Source organism: Chelonia mydas, chromosome 10 (assembly GCF_015237465.2).
Source record: "Chelonia mydas isolate rCheMyd1 chromosome 10, rCheMyd1.pri.v2, whole genome shotgun sequence".
Lineage (NCBI taxonomy): Eukaryota > Metazoa > Chordata > Testudines > Cheloniidae > Chelonia > Chelonia mydas.
This window is the reverse complement of record NC_051250.2, coordinates 6,597,035-6,614,368: the sequence shown is the minus strand read 5'-3', so window position 1 is coordinate 6,614,368 and position 17,334 is coordinate 6,597,035. Positions and strand designations below refer to the sequence as shown.

At 45.1% G+C, this 17,334-nt stretch overlaps 1 protein-coding gene across 2 annotated transcripts in view; it reads right to left on the bottom strand.

Moving 5' to 3' along the window:
* Nucleotides 1-17,334, bottom strand: part of CACNA1H (calcium voltage-gated channel subunit alpha1 H) — a 480,369-nt gene that overhangs the window by 29,987 nt on the left and 433,048 nt on the right. For both annotated transcript variants that reach the window (XM_037911163.2, XM_043523932.1), the window contains exons 26-29: nucleotides 7,839-7,990; nucleotides 5,032-5,141; nucleotides 3,774-3,907; nucleotides 2,082-2,152 (exon numbers count right to left, since the gene is read on the bottom strand). In XM_037911163.2, coding sequence (XP_037767091.2) covers nucleotides 2,082-2,152; nucleotides 3,774-3,907; nucleotides 5,032-5,141; nucleotides 7,839-7,990 — 467 coding nt within the window. The remainder of the gene's footprint in view (nucleotides 1-2,081; nucleotides 2,153-3,773; nucleotides 3,908-5,031; nucleotides 5,142-7,838; nucleotides 7,991-17,334) is intronic.

The window sequence follows — 17,334 nt, the reverse complement described above, 5'->3', positions numbered from 1 at the left end:
ACATTAGAGTAAGAAATGTCTCCCCGCGCTTCAGATCCTGGGTGCAGCTTTAAGCAATGCAACGTTATCTGGGTTGAGGATGGGGAGGAAGATTTCCCAAGTCCCCTTCCTCCTTTCCTCAACTTTTACTTTAATGACAGATGGCGGTTTTATCAGCACAAGATTTGCCTGCAAGGTTCCCAGGGATTTCACATTAGCAGAAAATTTGGTTTCTGTGTCACAAGTAAAAAACCCGGCCTCAAGTGCCCCTTTTGTTTTTTAAAAAAAGTTCTGTAATCCATGGCTTTCGAAAGAAAAAGAATATACACAAATAAATTGTTTTCTTGAAATGCCAACGCAGGGGTCGGGTTTGTAAATTCCAGGCTTTCTTCTCAGTCAAAGCCCATTGTTGAAAGCAAAGTCTAAATACCAAAGAGCAATTGGCTTAGATTAAGAACATCTTTTGAGGCAGTGGTGAAGGATAAACAGAGCTTTCCAAGAAAAAGAAACTTCTGTTTTTCAGTTCAGGCTGGAGAGGCTGTGGGCTTGTCTAAATGGGGAAACGTACTGGCAGAACTATGCCTGTACAATTATACTTCTATTGCTATCCCAGTACAATTAAACCTCTGTAGCTATCTGGCACAACTCCCATGTAGACACACTTATTCGGAAAGCAGAAAGCATATGGGACATTATACCAGAGTAGCTCCAGTGATATTACACTGGTATAGTCCCACTGGTAAATTTCCCTGTGTAGATAAACCCTACCAAAGTTGTATGAGTTACCTAGGCCCAATTCTCCACAGGCTTGTCTCAGCATTTAATGCCTGTAATAAAGTGGGTGCAAGATGCTGTCATACTGATCTGGGAGCATTTAAAACCCACTTTGCTCAGGTGTAAATGAGAGTACAAGGCAGTGGAAAATCATGCTTTCCTCTACAGCACTGGCAGGATTGCCAATCCCAGGCACTCAAACATCAGGAGCAAGGTGACCCCCCAAAAAAACCAAACCAAAAAAACCCCACGAGATTGGTTTAAAAATAATGAGATTTGGGGGGAGAGGAGGAAACAAAAAAACAACCACCCCCAATGCAAAACGTTGGGTTCTTTTTATTTGCCTCCTGGATTTTGACCCTTTAGGGATCATGCTTTCAAGCTTTCCTTGACAACCATGAGAGCTAGACACTTGCTCTTTCAAAAATGAAAGCGGAGATTTCCTCATAAAGGAACTGGGGATTTTAAGGAAATCATCAAATATTGACAGTCAATCTAGTGCACATTTAGAGTCCTTTAATGCCAATGCTTTCATCAGCAGGTTCCTCAGTCCACCCCGATCTCTCTCTGTCTTTTCAGGTTGTCTCCCTTTTTTTGAAGTCAAAAACGTTGGTGACCCCTCCCATTTACGACAGAAGTAAGAGTAAACCATGTATCAGTGATAATGATGCTAAGGCTGTATAATTACTGGGGTGTGCATTTTGAGAGGATGGCAGAATACTTGACCTTCCAGGATATGGGGGAGCGGGGGAGTGAGTTTTGGGTCCAGGTGGCCTTTGCCGACATGAAAGGAGTAGAGCTACTACGATAACCACAACATCTGACCTCACAAACAGGGAAGATTTTGGTTGCCCTGCAGTTATTCTGGAAATTTTTATTTTCTTTTGTAATTGTAATGAAACGTTCAGTGCCCTGCGCCCAACCCGGGAGTTGTGATGCATCGGTTGAGAAGCACTGGTCCACCCGTGACTCCCCAATTCTGTATTTTATAACAACTTTGCCTACAAAGGTTGAAGGGTAGATTTTGCTCTTAGATCTGCACAGTTGACCTCTAACTCCAACACTCTGCTATTCTCACCAAGCCCAGAACTCCTGGGGATTCCATGCATGCAAGGGGCTAGAAAATCAGGGAACAAGATCTACCCTGCAGTCCCCGAGGGCAGAATGTTTGCCTGCAGTTCTCAGCAGAACCATTTGTATCAATGGAGAATACGAAGACTATATACCAGGACCAGCATCTCCTACAAGGTGCAGCACAAAAACTAAATCCATAAGAGAAATCAAACTCTTCTGTACCTGTCTGGCGTGGATCATGTCTCCGGACTTACCTGGGGTAGCGCCTGCACCACTGTGTCCAAGAGAGCTCGCATCCCCGTGGCCATTTTGAGCAGTTTCAACACTACAACGAGAAGCAAAGCTGAAGCACCAGGGCTAGGAAACATTTTTTATGTAAACACCACAAACCTATTCAAGGAAGAGGAGTGAAACAGGTGCTGTGGGGTGGATTCTCCTCTCTCTAGCCACTTCGTTAATGTCAGTGAAGTGACTCCACATTTACACCTGTTAAAGAGGAGGATCAGGCCCTATGTTTATAAATACGGCATGCAGGGACAGGGATCTAAGTGTCAAGTATATTCCCCTCCATGGCACGTACAACAGAATGGGGGAACTTCTGGGCCTACTCCCTCCTGTCCTTTCCAAAGCGAATGGGAGCAGACAGTAACCTTCAAAGTCAATTCTCCTCCTTGCCCCATTGCAGCTGATGTCTAGGGAAGGTGCCTCACTCCATGAGGTATGATCCTCCTCTTCTAAGGAGGAGACTAGGATGTGGGAAATCTACCAGTCCTTGCTCTTGTGTGTTCCCATGGCAGATCTTTTCCCACAAGAGGTCTAGGACCCTGGGTTTGAATTAGAGATGGGCCATGATATCTGGGCATGTTGGGTTTTGTAGCCCACTAGGCCAGCTTACCTCTATTATATTCACTGCTTTGCATTATATTCTGTTTTGTTATATTCAGCAGCAATGCAAGGAACCTACAGGCTTGTATCCTGTAAGTCATTGGCTTCAGCAGTTAGCAAGAGGCTTGAGATCTATGAACTTTGGCATAGATAAACTTAGGTAACGCGTGAGTTTTGGTGAATTGGAAGTAGAGCGTAGGGGGGAATTTTGTCCATAATGACATCAGCCAACCACAGAACATGAACTGACACCGGCTTCTGGAAGGTTTTGGACGAAACATCCGACCGCAAGAGTGCCATGGCAATGAATTGACATATAAGATAATGTGGTGAAATCATAAATACACTAACCTATAGAAGACGGACACCTTAACATTGGTAAGGGGAGGAAATACAAATATGGAACAGGGGAGAAACCCCTATTGAATATGCATTAGACATGGGAATGTCAGCATAACATATTATAAAAGTGGCATTCCAAACTGGGGCAGTAGGAGAGAGATATGTAGCCCTTGGGAGGGGCCAGAATGATGGCCACTGGTGAAGATGAGAAGGGTGATGGGGATGAGGAAGATAATGGCTAACATTTCAGGTTGTTCTGCAAGGGATGGTGTGAGTATGGATGTTCCGATGTACTTTATGTATTATCTCTGTCTACCTTACAGAGTTAGAGTGTGTGACTTTGCTAAATGTATTAATAAATTATTTATTTGTCCATATAAAAGAGTTCCTATAGTGTGAGTGTTGCATCTGTGCACATCGCGGGTCCCAACTATATAATAATTTTAATAATACTGGGCCTGATCTTGGGACAAGAACCTGTCATCCCTCAAAGTGATAACTGGGAATATTTATTCATGATCTATAGATCAGGCTACAGTTTTGAATCAAAACCCTGCAGCCCGGCTCCATCCCTAGGTCTGAATCAAATTCAAACGACCTAGAAATGAAACACAATCGGCTGAGTTCATCCTGATGCAACCCCACTGGCTTCTATGGAATCACCCCAGAGATCAGGCATGGTCACTGAAGAGGCTCCAGGCTGGAAAGGCAATTCTTACCTCTTGCTATGCGTAGCACCCGCATGATGCGTATGATCGTGGGATTGATAGGCAGCGCGGCATTCATTTCAATTTCCTCCAGCGTGATGCCCATGATTGAGAGAAGAACTATGGCCAGGTCCAGCTGGTTCCACCTAGCAGGGTACAGGTGGGAAAGACAAAAAAAAACCCACACTTCAAAGGAGCGTCATGGACAGAGTTGTTAGGATGGTGCCCCGTAACAGTGGAATTGTATTCTCCTATAGAAAGGACTGTGGGCAAGGCCAGCACCCCATCCCCTTTCAGATCCAGGATTGATGGGCCAGAACCTCAGCTGGTGTTAACTGGCAAAGCACCATGTACTTCAACTGATTTACTCCAGCTCAGGATTTGGCCCAAAGTTTAGAGAGGAAAGTTGGAACCATACTATGCTACACTGTTCCTGATATCCCTACCTTCCCTAGAGATAGACCAATGTGCAACTTAAAAACTCATACTTGTTTTAGCTAAAAGAGATCAAGCTACTTTCCTAAGGAGTTTTCCTGATAAGTAGGCTTGCTCATGGCAGCCTAGAACCATGCATCAGCCGTCTGGATAAACGAGGGACACAAACTGTTCCCAGGACTAAATGGAACAGCATCTGACCTATCTGTGTGAAGTGAAGCATGAAATAAGGCTCTTTGACATATCTGGCTCTTCAGCAGGTCTCCAAATCACAGCCCGTTGTCACATACGTTTGTATCCGGTCGAGTGAGCAGCAAAATGTGAAGTTATGCTTCTGGGTAGCTGTAGTCAGAGGACAACAGTGCTGAGGGTGCCTTCCTTTGCCCATTCCTGGTGGGTTTACTTAGCTAGCACCCTGCAGGCTGCCCATGGACTAGTCTAGATTGGATAGGACATCAGTTCTGCAGGAAACGGTGCCGTTAGGTTGTTAAGAATAGTCTTTTCCAGGCATGTATTAAGGGTAGTGGCTTGACTGTCACCTCAAGGCCAAGCAAAACTAAGCACTGATAAATTCTTTGGTGGAGTCAGTGAAAGGGGCTAAGAACACACTTAAACCCTTTGTATTAATTTCCTATTCCCTTTACAAAGCGTGACCAGTGGTGTCAATCATCATTTTTGTTAACTTCTTGACTCCTGTGAGACATCGCCGGGAGCTGTAGCTAGTCAGCACAGAGTTTCTTGTATCCAACTATGTTATTTTTACAGCAATGCTTCAGTTGCTTGGCTTCTGGTTTAGACCCTGGGCCAAACACAAAGGAGTTGAAAATAATCTCACCTGTCCTTAAAGAATCTTCGAAAACCAAATGCCACCAACTTCAGAACAGCTTCAAACACAAAAACGATGGTGAACACATAGTTGCAGTACTTCAGAGCTTCATCCAGGGTCTGAAAGGAAAGGCACTTGTTAGTTCTATACAGGCTGCTTTACCTTCGTCCCACCACAAAGCACTTGGCAGGTAGGAGGATGGTAGAGGTAGAGACAAAAGAAAGGGCAAAGCACAATGGAGGGATAAAGCAGCTGAGGATTGGAAACTTAAAATCAGGTGCTCTGCATATGAATGAACAAGAGTTTAAAGGCCTGATTTGCAACTCACAACTGTATAACTCCAATAACTTCAGAAGAGTTACTATTGATTTGCCCCAGTGTGAGATCAGAATTAGGCCCTAAAAGAATCACTCTGACGTGGAAATTGAGAAGACAAGTTCCTATGCTGCTTAAAAATAGTTACATTTTAACTAAAGATGGACCCTAGCCAAAACCATGCCTCCAGACCCCCCCAGTCTTTGGGAGTTTTCAAGATCCAGATCTGAACTGTATGGGTTGATCCGCCCTCTATTTTTAACACAAAGTAGAATGAGCCTGTGGAATCATTGCTATGAAATATTATTGCATCAAATACCATAGCAAAACTTGAAAAAGAACTAGATGTTGATCTGAATAAGAACATCATCAGCAGTGATACTAGCTAGTCCAAAAATTACAATGGCTATTGATCAATCCTCAGACTTCAGGGCATAAACTGCTGAACACAGGAGGAAGAGGAGGAAATTCAACCCCTTTCCCACTTACTACAATTTTGTTATAAGGTGCATTATGAATATCTTACACTGTCTTCTGATATATCTAGAGTTGGCCATGATGAGAGACAGAATACTGGACTAAATGGATCATTGCTTTGTTCCGGTGTGGCTATTCCTAGGAATTCAGCTTAGTTTAATACATTCAGCAAAATAAATAATATTGGAGACAGATGAAATCTTGCCTTCTTGAAATGTGTTACATCTCCAGTGATGGGCAAAGTATCTCCATATTTGGTGTAATGTTCGCTCCCTCTATAAAGCCGCGTTCGGAAGTCAGGAATCCAGAGTGTTTATACTTTAAGATGATGACTGTTTCTAATGGATTTCATTGGAGTTGGAGGCCAACAATAGCAAAAAAACACACTGCTCAAATCTTAAAATAGAGTGCCCTGGAGTAAAAGAGCTTTTTCCCCGATTGGGGTTGTTTTCTGGTCAAATGTGGCCATAGGTTTCTTACAAATCAGAAAAATGAACAACAAAACCAGACACAATAGGAAACAAAAAGGCAATGGTAACACTAGAGAAAAAGAAAATCTCATTTGCTTTGGTGACAGGGGAACACAGAACTTCAGAGATGGCTTAATTTCAGGGCAAAATTCTCCTACTGACATCTGTGCGACTGCTCTCCCCCGATGCGTGGGATGGACTTCTGTTGGTTTTTGGAAATGTGATCTGAAAGTTGTACAGATGTAATAGAGCTGGCATTTCTGAATGCCTGTCTTGCTCTATTTTGATTCTAATTATATTGCCTAAAATAAAATAGACACCTTTGTTTTTTATAATGCGGCCATTTATTATTTAACTTAAGATCTCTCTTGGGTCCAATTCTTGTATCATGTACACTGGTGTACACCCAGAAGAACTCCATTGATTTACACTCATATAACACACATGTAAGTGAGATCGGATTCAGGAGAAATAAAACAGAGTCTGTTGTGTAAAGGAATTACAGAAGCAGAGAAGTACAGGTGGCATAAAACACACACACACTACCCTCTGGCTTGGTGTATCTTGGCTTAGCTTCCCAGACAATCATTTGCAGGTGACATGGCAAACTTTACATTACTAAAAAGCAAACACAGACTCTGGAGAGCTGTGAGGGATAATACTATGTAATGTTCCTGTAATACAGATGGACAGGCCAAAAGATCTATATGTGACAAAGTCAGTCCTGACAAATGTAAGAGAGTGGTGAAGGGCAAATATATCAGCCCTAGAATGATGAAGGCCCTGTTCCCTAGGTCACTGGTCCCCAAACTGTGGGGCATGCCCCCCTAGGAGGCCGCAGAGGAATATTTGGGGAGGTGTGGGAGGACCGAGACCAGCACAACCCAGACCAAAAGCACAACATGTAAACAGAGCTGATTTACTCCAAATTCAGTGAGGAAAGAAGGCCACCCTGAGCACACCCGTTGCATATTAACATCAGTTAATGGAATATTCTAAAACATTGGCATATTTTACTCCACCTGGTAATGAAAATCTACATGGCAAATGTCAGTAGGACACTGCTAAAATCAGGAGACCAATTATTTGGGCAATTTTTCTTTCATCGCTCTCGAGGCCAAAGTCCATTTAATACTCTGTGGGCCTGATTCTGATCTCACACTGCTCTTATGCAAGTGTAACTCCATGGACCTCAAAGGCATTACTCCTGATTCACACCAGTTTACATGAGAGAAGACTCAAGCCCTTTGCTTCAAGAGGTGACTCTCTTCTGGCAGAACAGTACAGCTGGCCCTAATCAAAGGTGGAAATGTGGCTATAGCTGATGAATTCATTGTACCAAATACTTCTAACCTGAGGTCCTCAGAAGCATCTCAAAGAACAGGGAATGCTCTCATGTCAGCTTTCACTTAGGGCCATATTCAGATACCCCTGACATCAATGGTCATACTCCCATGCTATTCGGTGAACAGGATATGGTCCTTAATTGCTGTGACGTCCCATCCAATTGCATTTAGCTTCCGCTGCACTCCAAGGAGGGCACGTGGCTCTTACCTTGGGCTGGTTATAGTGCTCCATTGACATAGTGATGACATTGACTCCAATGATGAAAGTAATGAACAGGTCCAGATAGTGGCTGGTACAGAGGGTGTGGATATACCTCCGCGTCGGGGAATAGTCAGCATAGTAGGGTCTGCGCTGGGCTTCTGCAGAAAGAGACAAGCAAATGCAAGGCAATGACCATGTTTCCCTCCTACCAACGTGAGGCACGTTGGCAGGTATCACACAACATCCTTTCCTGACTGTTGTCTCTTACATACAATTGGGCGCTGGGTGGGCTCCTCCTAAGATCAGAGGCTTCCAAAGAGTTTTGAGCAGATGTAACGCACTGAGCCTCAGAGGGAATGAACAAAGGCCTTCCAACTAGTGACATCGGCCCTTTGGAGACTCAGTTCAGCTAAGCACCCAAAAGGATCAGATACCTTATCAGAACAATCCAGGCTTCTTGGGCCCACAGAACTGTCCTGGATAACATGGAAGGCCAGGTTCTCTCTTGCAAGATTTCACAGTACTTACCACTTCTAGTCAGACCAGAGACCAGCCTCCTCACTCATAGTATCTCAGGCACTTCCCCATCTGGTTGGAAGCAGGGGGTGCAAGAGGCAGGGTTGGAAACAGAAATTAAGGAAGGAAAAGTTTTCACACCCACAACAGGTTCAATTCCAGTTTGGGGCAAAGAGCCAGGGCAGTTCTTGTTTTATCTGGACCAGGCTGAGCATCTCTACGTCTCACTCAGCTGGTGTCAGACAACTTGCAGGTCAGTGGGAATGAGAATGGCAACCTGGACTCATCTTCTATGAGAAAGGGGATTTACCAGCTAGGCATGGCATATGAGGGAATGCAAGGGTGGATGAGGCAGCTGGGGAACACATACTGGTGGATGGTTATTAGCATAGGGGACCAGGTTAAGGGTAACTATCCACAGGAGGTAGGGTGGAATGTTCTGTACCTATTGTCCCTACAATGACTGTTGTAAGTAGCTCAGATTTGCAAACGGAAAGCAGCCATGATTCAAAGACTGTGGCTTAGCACGTCAAATAGTGCAGACTGCCGGCTCTGTAACAGTGTTAGTTCCTTCTCTCTTTTGTATCTAGACAGGTGCTTGGAGGTGTGACATCTTCTGCTGTATGCCTCCAAGGGGGTGAAATTCACCCTGTGCAGGATGACACTCAAGTCCCACTGCCCAGGAGTGAAGGTCATCCAAAGGAAACATGCTGTAAGTGGAACGTGATTAGAACCTTCATTATAAGGTTATGCAGCTCAAGGTTCTTTTGAAATTTAAGAACCAGGGCAGGGGAGTAACCAGGAAAATAGCTGGACTGTGGCCACGTGAACTTAATATCTGTGCTTTCGGTCAAGAATTCTTTTAACTGAGAAACTTTTTGCACATAACCAGCCTTAGTACAAGCCACTGTAACTAGTGTCTGGATACAACCCTGTGATTGGTTGTATTCTTACTGTGTGTGTAGTAATAGATTTTGACTGTGGTCTTTCCGATTGATTCTATTTCAAACTTAAGAAACATAAAAATACAAATAACTAAATCAGGGCCAAACCTAGAGACCTATTAGGCCATATATCCAAGCCAGAGCAGGATTGCTTCTGACAGTGGTTTTGTTGATGCTTTGCCCAATCTAGTTTTAAATGTCTCAAGAGTTGAAAGCAGGAGAGAGTTTATTTTAAAAGCAGGGAAATATGGAACAACTACACTTAGAAGCCTCCAGGAGCTCATCTTCCCATCCTTGCTAATGTCTTCCAGCTGGAAGGGGCACTTGTAATATTACTTTTTGGTAATACGGATGATGCCAGATCAGAATGCAAAAACTGAAATAAATTGGTTCAAAGGAACTGGATCCACCCATATCCTTTAGCTACTATTCTTTCTTGGTGGTTAAATGTCGAATGGGGACACATTAAACATTTGTTTGGATCAAGGTCACCTAGACTTAATTTTAATGCCCGTGGAGGTGGAAAAACAACACAAAAGCAAACAATTATTTGTGTGTTTTGCTTTTGATGATGGGTATAAATCCGAAACATTATGTTGAACTGGAGTGATGGTCTTTGCTGTGAATAGCTGAGTTTGGCTAATCCTATGGTATGTCTATAAAAAGCACTATTTGAAATTAAAAAATATTTATTTAAATTTGTGCATGGAAGCACATTGCACGTTCAGGCTTATCACATGTGGAAATCTGGAAATGCCTTCTTGGGGAATGTGCAAAATCAGCTTGCAGGAAGGGCTAAGGTTTACTCAAATTGGTCAAACTTTATATTAAAGGTACATTTATTGTTAATAAATGATTAATAACTCTTACAAGCATGTGACAGACATGAATAGTATGTGCCATAGATGGTTATAAGTACATCAGTAAAAGGTACTACAGAAGATCATCTATTGACCTTTTGGACTATAACAATTGATTAGCAATTTATTAAAAGAGCTGATTATCATTTATTAACCCTTTATCAACTATTTACATAATGCACCTTAATATAAAGTGTGAGTCCAGAGTTAAATACTCTGCCTGGAAATTGCTGGAGCACAGGCGTGCTTCTTACCCCACTATTGAAATAGACCTTTCCTTATATACATTGAGAGCAATAGGTATAGTATATGGATCCTCTCTCTGATGTACAGTATGTGTATATATGTTGTACAGCATGAAGCTACCATGTATAGGATGTACTATATATCTGATATGCTCGGCAGATGTGTCGTACCATTCTGCATTGTGGGTTGTGGGAAGATGACACAAAGGATTAGCTGGTTGCTTGGAAGCCTGGGAGATATTTAATATGAGGTGGGTGGAGGGACAGAAAAAGCTCTTGAAAACTCCTAATCTGCTGGAGTTTCCTAACTTCTTTAAGCCAATTAATGGATGGAAAAGAACTTTAACTTTGAGACACATACAAAGACAATCCAAGGGTAAAGTTTGATGACATTTGGAAACACATGCAGCAACATCATGCTCAGTGCAGTAACCCAGGCAATGTCCATTGGAGGAGATGCTACTCATGCACTGCTAAAAGTGGCATGCAGGGATGTGCAGAAGGGACAACAGGCCAGATTCTGCTCTTGGTTATGCTGCTGTAAATCAGGAGTAACCCCACTGAAGTCAATGGGGTTACAGCGGTGTGAAACCAACAAGAGAGAAAAATCAGTCCCATGTTTTTTGTTACATTTCTGTTTCTTTTTGACCAACGATGAGGCTTGTATTTTGATGTAACGGTGCAGTAGGAACACTCCAAGAGTTCCTGAAAAGTCACCGATCACGTGGGCTCAAAGCTTTGCCGAATCACTGTCTATTCCAATTTCCTTTAGACATAGTATTTTTAAGTCGTCTGCACAAACAGTGACAGCTTGTCATTTGCATGCTTGGTTTCGGTCCAATCAGACATGCATTTGTGTGTATTACCAATACCCAAGGAGAATATGCCGTCACAGTCTCCAGGCTTCCGTGCGTTTCATCTGAAGGTTCGCTGCACACACTTACTGTACAGGCTGCTAAAGTTTGGAGACAGGGGAATCTACAGAAGAGCCTGGATGAGGAGAACACTGGACTGCTGGGGTGGGAAAATGTCAAGCTCTTCATTAATTACACCATCAGGCAGAATGCAAGCCTCCCTTGGTTTTTCCATAGAAATGGTTTCTCTAATGATATTGCGGCCAGCTGACTGTGACCAAACATCAAAAGCAGTCTCATTACCTCTATCAATTATTGCTGAAGGTTTGACTTGGTGGAAACGCGGGAGGGAAGAGAGACACTATGAAAGGTATACAAGAGGTGAACCGTTCTCATTTCTCTCCTCCAGCTTCCTGATATTGACTAATAATTGTATGAATTAGAATCTCACCTTCCCTGGGGAATATTTAGACTGCTCTGCTTGAGATTTTGCTGACATGAGAATTAATGAAGCACCACCTCCAGTTTAAAAGGCATTCAGGTTGGCATTACAAGTGCTACCTAAAAAGCTGCTCCATGAGTCTCCTCTGCATGAAACATTAGAAAGCCAAGTGGGTTTATGTGCATGCTTCCCATAGGCTGGTTTTATACCTGTATTAAGAAAGGTGCCTGGAAAAATAAGCAAAATGTTTTTAAGTTCCTAGGCAGACGTGAAACACACGGGTACACAGCGTACAAGTTTTAGTTAAAGCTCGGTCTACAGAATACGGAGCACACACACCACATGGATGAGAAAGAACGGACCTGATCCTGAATGTTGTTCAGCATCCCCAACGCCTCATCACCCTCAGGGAGAATTGTCTGCGATCAGCACGTTGAAGTGCAGGTCTTATTAGGGCACAGCTTTGGCGTCTGTTCAACAAACCAACCTCTTCCTTCTACATGCCACAAATGTCTAGATGTTAATTTGTCCATCCAGGATCCCCAAGGGAATGGACATCAATTAAAGGTCAGTTGTGATTGTGTACTCTCTGGCACTGAGAACCAGGCTGTCCACAGCAGTAGTTGATCTTTCCATGGTTCACTGAACTAGCCACAGAATTAAAAACCAAACTCCAACTTTTCATCATTAGACCGAGGGCCATCCCAGTGCTGTCGCCAGCTGGTTTGGTTTTCAGTCCAGCTTGCTCTCTCCTTTCAGTATGCGATGTCTTAAGTACTTGTGTTTAGCCTATGAAGGGGCAGAGCATCACTCAGTTTTAACCTGGCATCAGATTGTATTTGACGGACCAAATGCCTCCCAGCTTCAAGTGCACTGGCTTTTCAGCCATTACAACAGGGTTGAAATTGGCCCAGTGTCCTGAACACAGAAGAGATCAAACTGATCCATTTGTTTTTAATCAAAGCTTTTAATCTGGGGAGGAGAGTTTCACTTTATATCTTTGGAAAGCCTCATCAAAAGGTTAGGAGCCGCAGGATTATAAAATTACAACACTTTTATTTATACAGTGGCTATATCTGATGGAGGCAGTGATCGTGTCAGGAGAAATATGTTAGCTTATCTTGAAGTTTTACCTTCACATTAACAATTACATTGTGGTACAACATAGTTCTGCTTTAAAAAAAAACACCAAATTTTATTTTTAAAGCCTATTTATTCAATCTCCCTCCCTCTTTTTCATTCCAGAGCAGTTAGCTGGCAAATATACAGCATGATTATATTTAACACTTAAGTAGTGCCTTTAGTCCATAGATCTCAAAGAACTTTATAAAGGGTGGCATCTGTTTCCCCACAATCACAGGCAGAGAAACAGAGGCACAGAGAAGGAAGTGACTAACCCAAGGTTATATAGCAACAGTGGCAGAGGTAAAGCTAGAATCCAGGTCTCCTGACCCCCAGTCCACCAGCGTCACTTGTATGCAAAGATACCTAAGAGCTCATTCACACTTAGTTATATGACAGTGATGCCCAGCAGCCCAAGTCAGGATTGGGGCCACGTTGTGTTAGGCGCTGCACAAATACACAGGAAGACACTAATGTAACACAAGATGTAACACGGGCACAGAAATAACGGGGGAGAGAGCGGACAAGGGCAACAATGTCTGGCAGGCCAGCTGTGTGCAGGACTTGGTGGTCCTGAATTCTAAACCTCTTTCTCTCCTGCTTACAATAAACTCATTAAATATCAATCACTGCCTGCCTGGCTTACAATAAACTCATTAAATATCAATCACTGCCTGCCTGGCACTCTCCCAGTCAATATCAGCCTCTCACAGCTGAGTATGCTGCATACAAACCATCACCGGCCAGTCCCTGCAGTCGCTGCTGCACCTCGGTCAGGCCCAGCGCCCATTGATCTCACTGGGAATGCTGCCTCCACAAGACCCACTAGCCCCACTGCCAAGTCACGAGGTGCTTCTCGAGTGACACTGGTCACAGGAGGAAGTTTTTTGTTAAGGTGCTGGGGCAAGTGGGAGGAATGGCGCTCCCCTCCTGCCAGCCATTAACTCCTCTCCCGCCCTGGCATGGGGGGCTGGGTAGGGAGCAGTGAAAGGGGGCTGTCTATCTCCCCCACAATCCCTGCAAGCAACCAGCTGCCCCAGCATCCTCCCACTCCCCCATGCACTCTAACTCTAGGAAGGGTTGGGGAGGCTGCTGGATAGGGGTAGGATGCCCCACTAGCTGAAGGTGCGTTGTAGCTAGAGGGAGCGTGGTGCTTAGGTCCCTGGCTCAGCTGGCTGGAGGGAAGGTATCATGACCTGTGTCCGCCCATCCCTGGCTGGGATCCTGCTGTGGGAATAGCAAGGGGGGAGGCAAAGAGACTGCTGAATCTCCGCAGCCCAGCCTAGCTGAGGGAGATCCCAGCCGGGCTGCGTGCAACAGGGCGGCCAGGTGAGGAAGCGAGGCAAGCAGCAGGCCACCATTGCTGATGTTCAACGGGGGCCAGGGAAGTGCTTAGTGCTGGCATTTCACAGGCAGAGGGCCAGCTCCAAAAGGACTGGGGAGGAGTGCAGGGGATTAGATAGATAGAGAAGGCAGCAAGAGATTGATGGGGGCGCCTCATCACGAGGGGGAAGGGTAAGGGGTCTGGGGAGAAGAAAAGAGACCATCTTGCGTCCAAATCCCCACTGGCTTGGGGCGGAGGGGTGTTCGGCACAGGAACAAAGCGCTGGGCCTTGGGTTCACGCAACCCCTTCTGGGGTGTGGCAGTGTATGGGCAGGATCTGTAGCAATGCTACACAGTCTCCAAAGTATTGTAACCCTTGGCAGATGTCGCACTCAGACAGTGTGGGGAGCTAGTCAATAATTATCTAACATTCACCCATAGAGCCAGCTCTGTCTGTGCCGTAGGCAGGCTGTGAGCAAGCTGCCCCTCCCAGACTGCTAATTGTTTCCCAGACGTAGGCCAAAGCCTGCTGTGCTTACACCTTACATTTGTGTACACACACATCCCTATGTACGTATACACAGGCACTTAAAGACACACAACATATGGCTTGCTCGACATACACCGACAGAGAACTAGACACAGACAGAAGTCGGAAGCTAGTCAGACAGACAGACAGGTGGCCAGACTGTATTTTTGCCAGCTAGCGCCTCCTTTTGCTGCCCCCAGTATGTTACGTGTGTCACCCCTTGGCCTCCTGGGAAGAGGATACATCTCAATGCTTCTCATACTCTTCCTGTTTCTGCGGCCCCTGCAGCCCAGCTGTGCCCCAGGGGAAGCTGTGGCTGGCCGCTGAACCCTCTTGACTCGGTCTTGCGCTGCCTCGCCAGCATGGCTGGTTTTGCCGTACACCTTCCTTCCAACGCCAAGCCACCCGTTTTCTCCTTTCCGCCCCACCCTCCTGGTACAAAACGGCAACAGCACACAGCACTGTGCAGGCCAAGACGGTCACTGCGTCACCTCACAGGCACGGTACGTCACGTACGCACACAGAAAGTCAACACGGCACCAGCCACACTTCACATCTTTCTGAGTCTGCCACATTTTGAGCCAAGCCCATAGTCTTCTAAATTAACCAAAGGAGCCAAAAATCCCACCCATGTTGTTTAGATCAGAGTTTAAATTTAAACAATAATTTAAAAAGTGACCGCTGTTTGATTTCACTTGGTTAAAAAACATTTCCTGAGCCAAAGCTCGCCATTCCGAACACGGTCAGGAAGGGATTCTCCAAGCACGCGCACGAGAATGAGCAGATCTGAGGTAAGCTCTTGTAGGCCCTGCATGTGATGAAACACTTAGGCTCAACTTGCCTGCTACGTCTGCCTTGATTCCCTTCCAGAGAGCTGTCTTCCTCACTGCGCACGCTTGTTGGAAATGTTACACTCCACATCTGTGCAACGCTTGGGCTCTCAGTCTAGAAATACCTCCTAGGCTGTTTCCTTGCTGGCCTTTCCAGGCTTCTATATGAATTAAGATGAGGTGTGGAGTTCTCTGGGAAAGCAACTCAACAGCGTCCTTCACGTAGACAGGGACTGGCTCTGCTCGGCCTCAGAGCAGTGAGCCAGGGACAACCTGTTATCAACCTAACCCACCACCAGACACAGCAACCACCTATAATTAGGATAGTTCTCATTTGCCCGTGCTGTAGTCCATTTTCTCTACAGACTACTGGTGAGTTCTGCTCTTTGCTTACAAGTTCCACTTGTTACGGTTTGGAGGCTTCTTCTGGACCAACCGTGTGAGCTGCCAAGGGCCACCCGGGAAATGCTGAGCAACCCAAACTCCCACTGGGAGTTGAGGGGGCTTTAAGACCTTGCAGGATCTCTGTTCCCCAGGGTAGGAATAAAGGAATTGATGTTTTGAAGCAGGAGGTGTGGAGAAAGTGAATAGGGAAGTGTTATTTACCCCTTCACATAACACAAGAACCAGGGGTCACCCAATGAAATTAACAGGCAGCAGCTTTACAACAAACAAAGGGAAGTACTTCTTCACACAACACACAGTCAGTCTGTGGAACCAGATGTTGTGAAGGCCAAAAGTATAACCAGGTACAAAGGAAAAATTAGATAAGTTCATGGAGATTAGGTCCATCAATATGGCTATTAGCCAAGATGGTTAAGCTTCTGACTTCCAGGGGGTGGATCACTTGATAATTGCCCTTTGCTGTTCATTCCCCATGAAGCATCTGGCATAGGCCTCAATAAGAAGACAGGACACTGGGTGAGATGGACCATTGGTCTGACCCAGGATGGCCGTTCTTATGTTCTAATGAGTATCAATCGAGGGAGCCTCAAGTGAACTTTGGTGAATAATGGCCACGGCCTGGTTCAGGTGATTTGGCTTTGACTTCTAGGGGGTCCTTTCGAATCCAGCCTGAGCCAATACTGACTGCAAGTTGCTGAGATCAGATGATTGTGTAGTGGGCCCTGTGAAATGAGTTTGGTGGGTCTCAGGCCAGTTCCTAATGGACAATTGTGCCCCTCACAAAAAACCCAACCCCATCCTGGCATCTCAGCAGAGATGGAATGGGCCCTGGAGGCTAAACTTCCCTCTTACCCCCGAATGTGCTGTGTCTAGGTCAGGGTCGATGCATGCTGGTGGGAAAGTGTAGGTGAAACTTGTTTTGTTCTGTACTCCTACTGCGAGGCTTGGTCTGGCCATGAGTCCCTAGGGATTTCAGTCCAATACTTTTCGCCACGCAGTGCAGAGTTGCAGATACTTAAAAGGGAAACTCAAAGTCCTTAATAATCCTTCAGCTGCTGTTGGGAAAGGGCCGAGTCTTCTCTGCATCTTGAAAGAGAGAGAGGCATCCAGCTGCACAAATTTATCATGGATTCTGTGGTTTTCCAAACTGCCGCCCATTCCACAGCCACATTTGTTTTCAAGCTCATGTCAGTTTGCATGAGGGACTGCCCCGCAGGAGGTAAGCTATGTGTGAGAACAGAGACACTACTAGCGAGGAAAATACACAGTCAGCCTTCCAAAAACTAACTGCAAACATAGGTGAACTGTCCGTCCCCCTCATGATTATGGAGCTGGCAGGAATTGAGGCTAAAACCCCCAAATCCAGAGGCCAGGTAGAGTTAGGAAACAGTGGGGTGATCACACCCCAAATTACTTTGCTAGTACATTAAC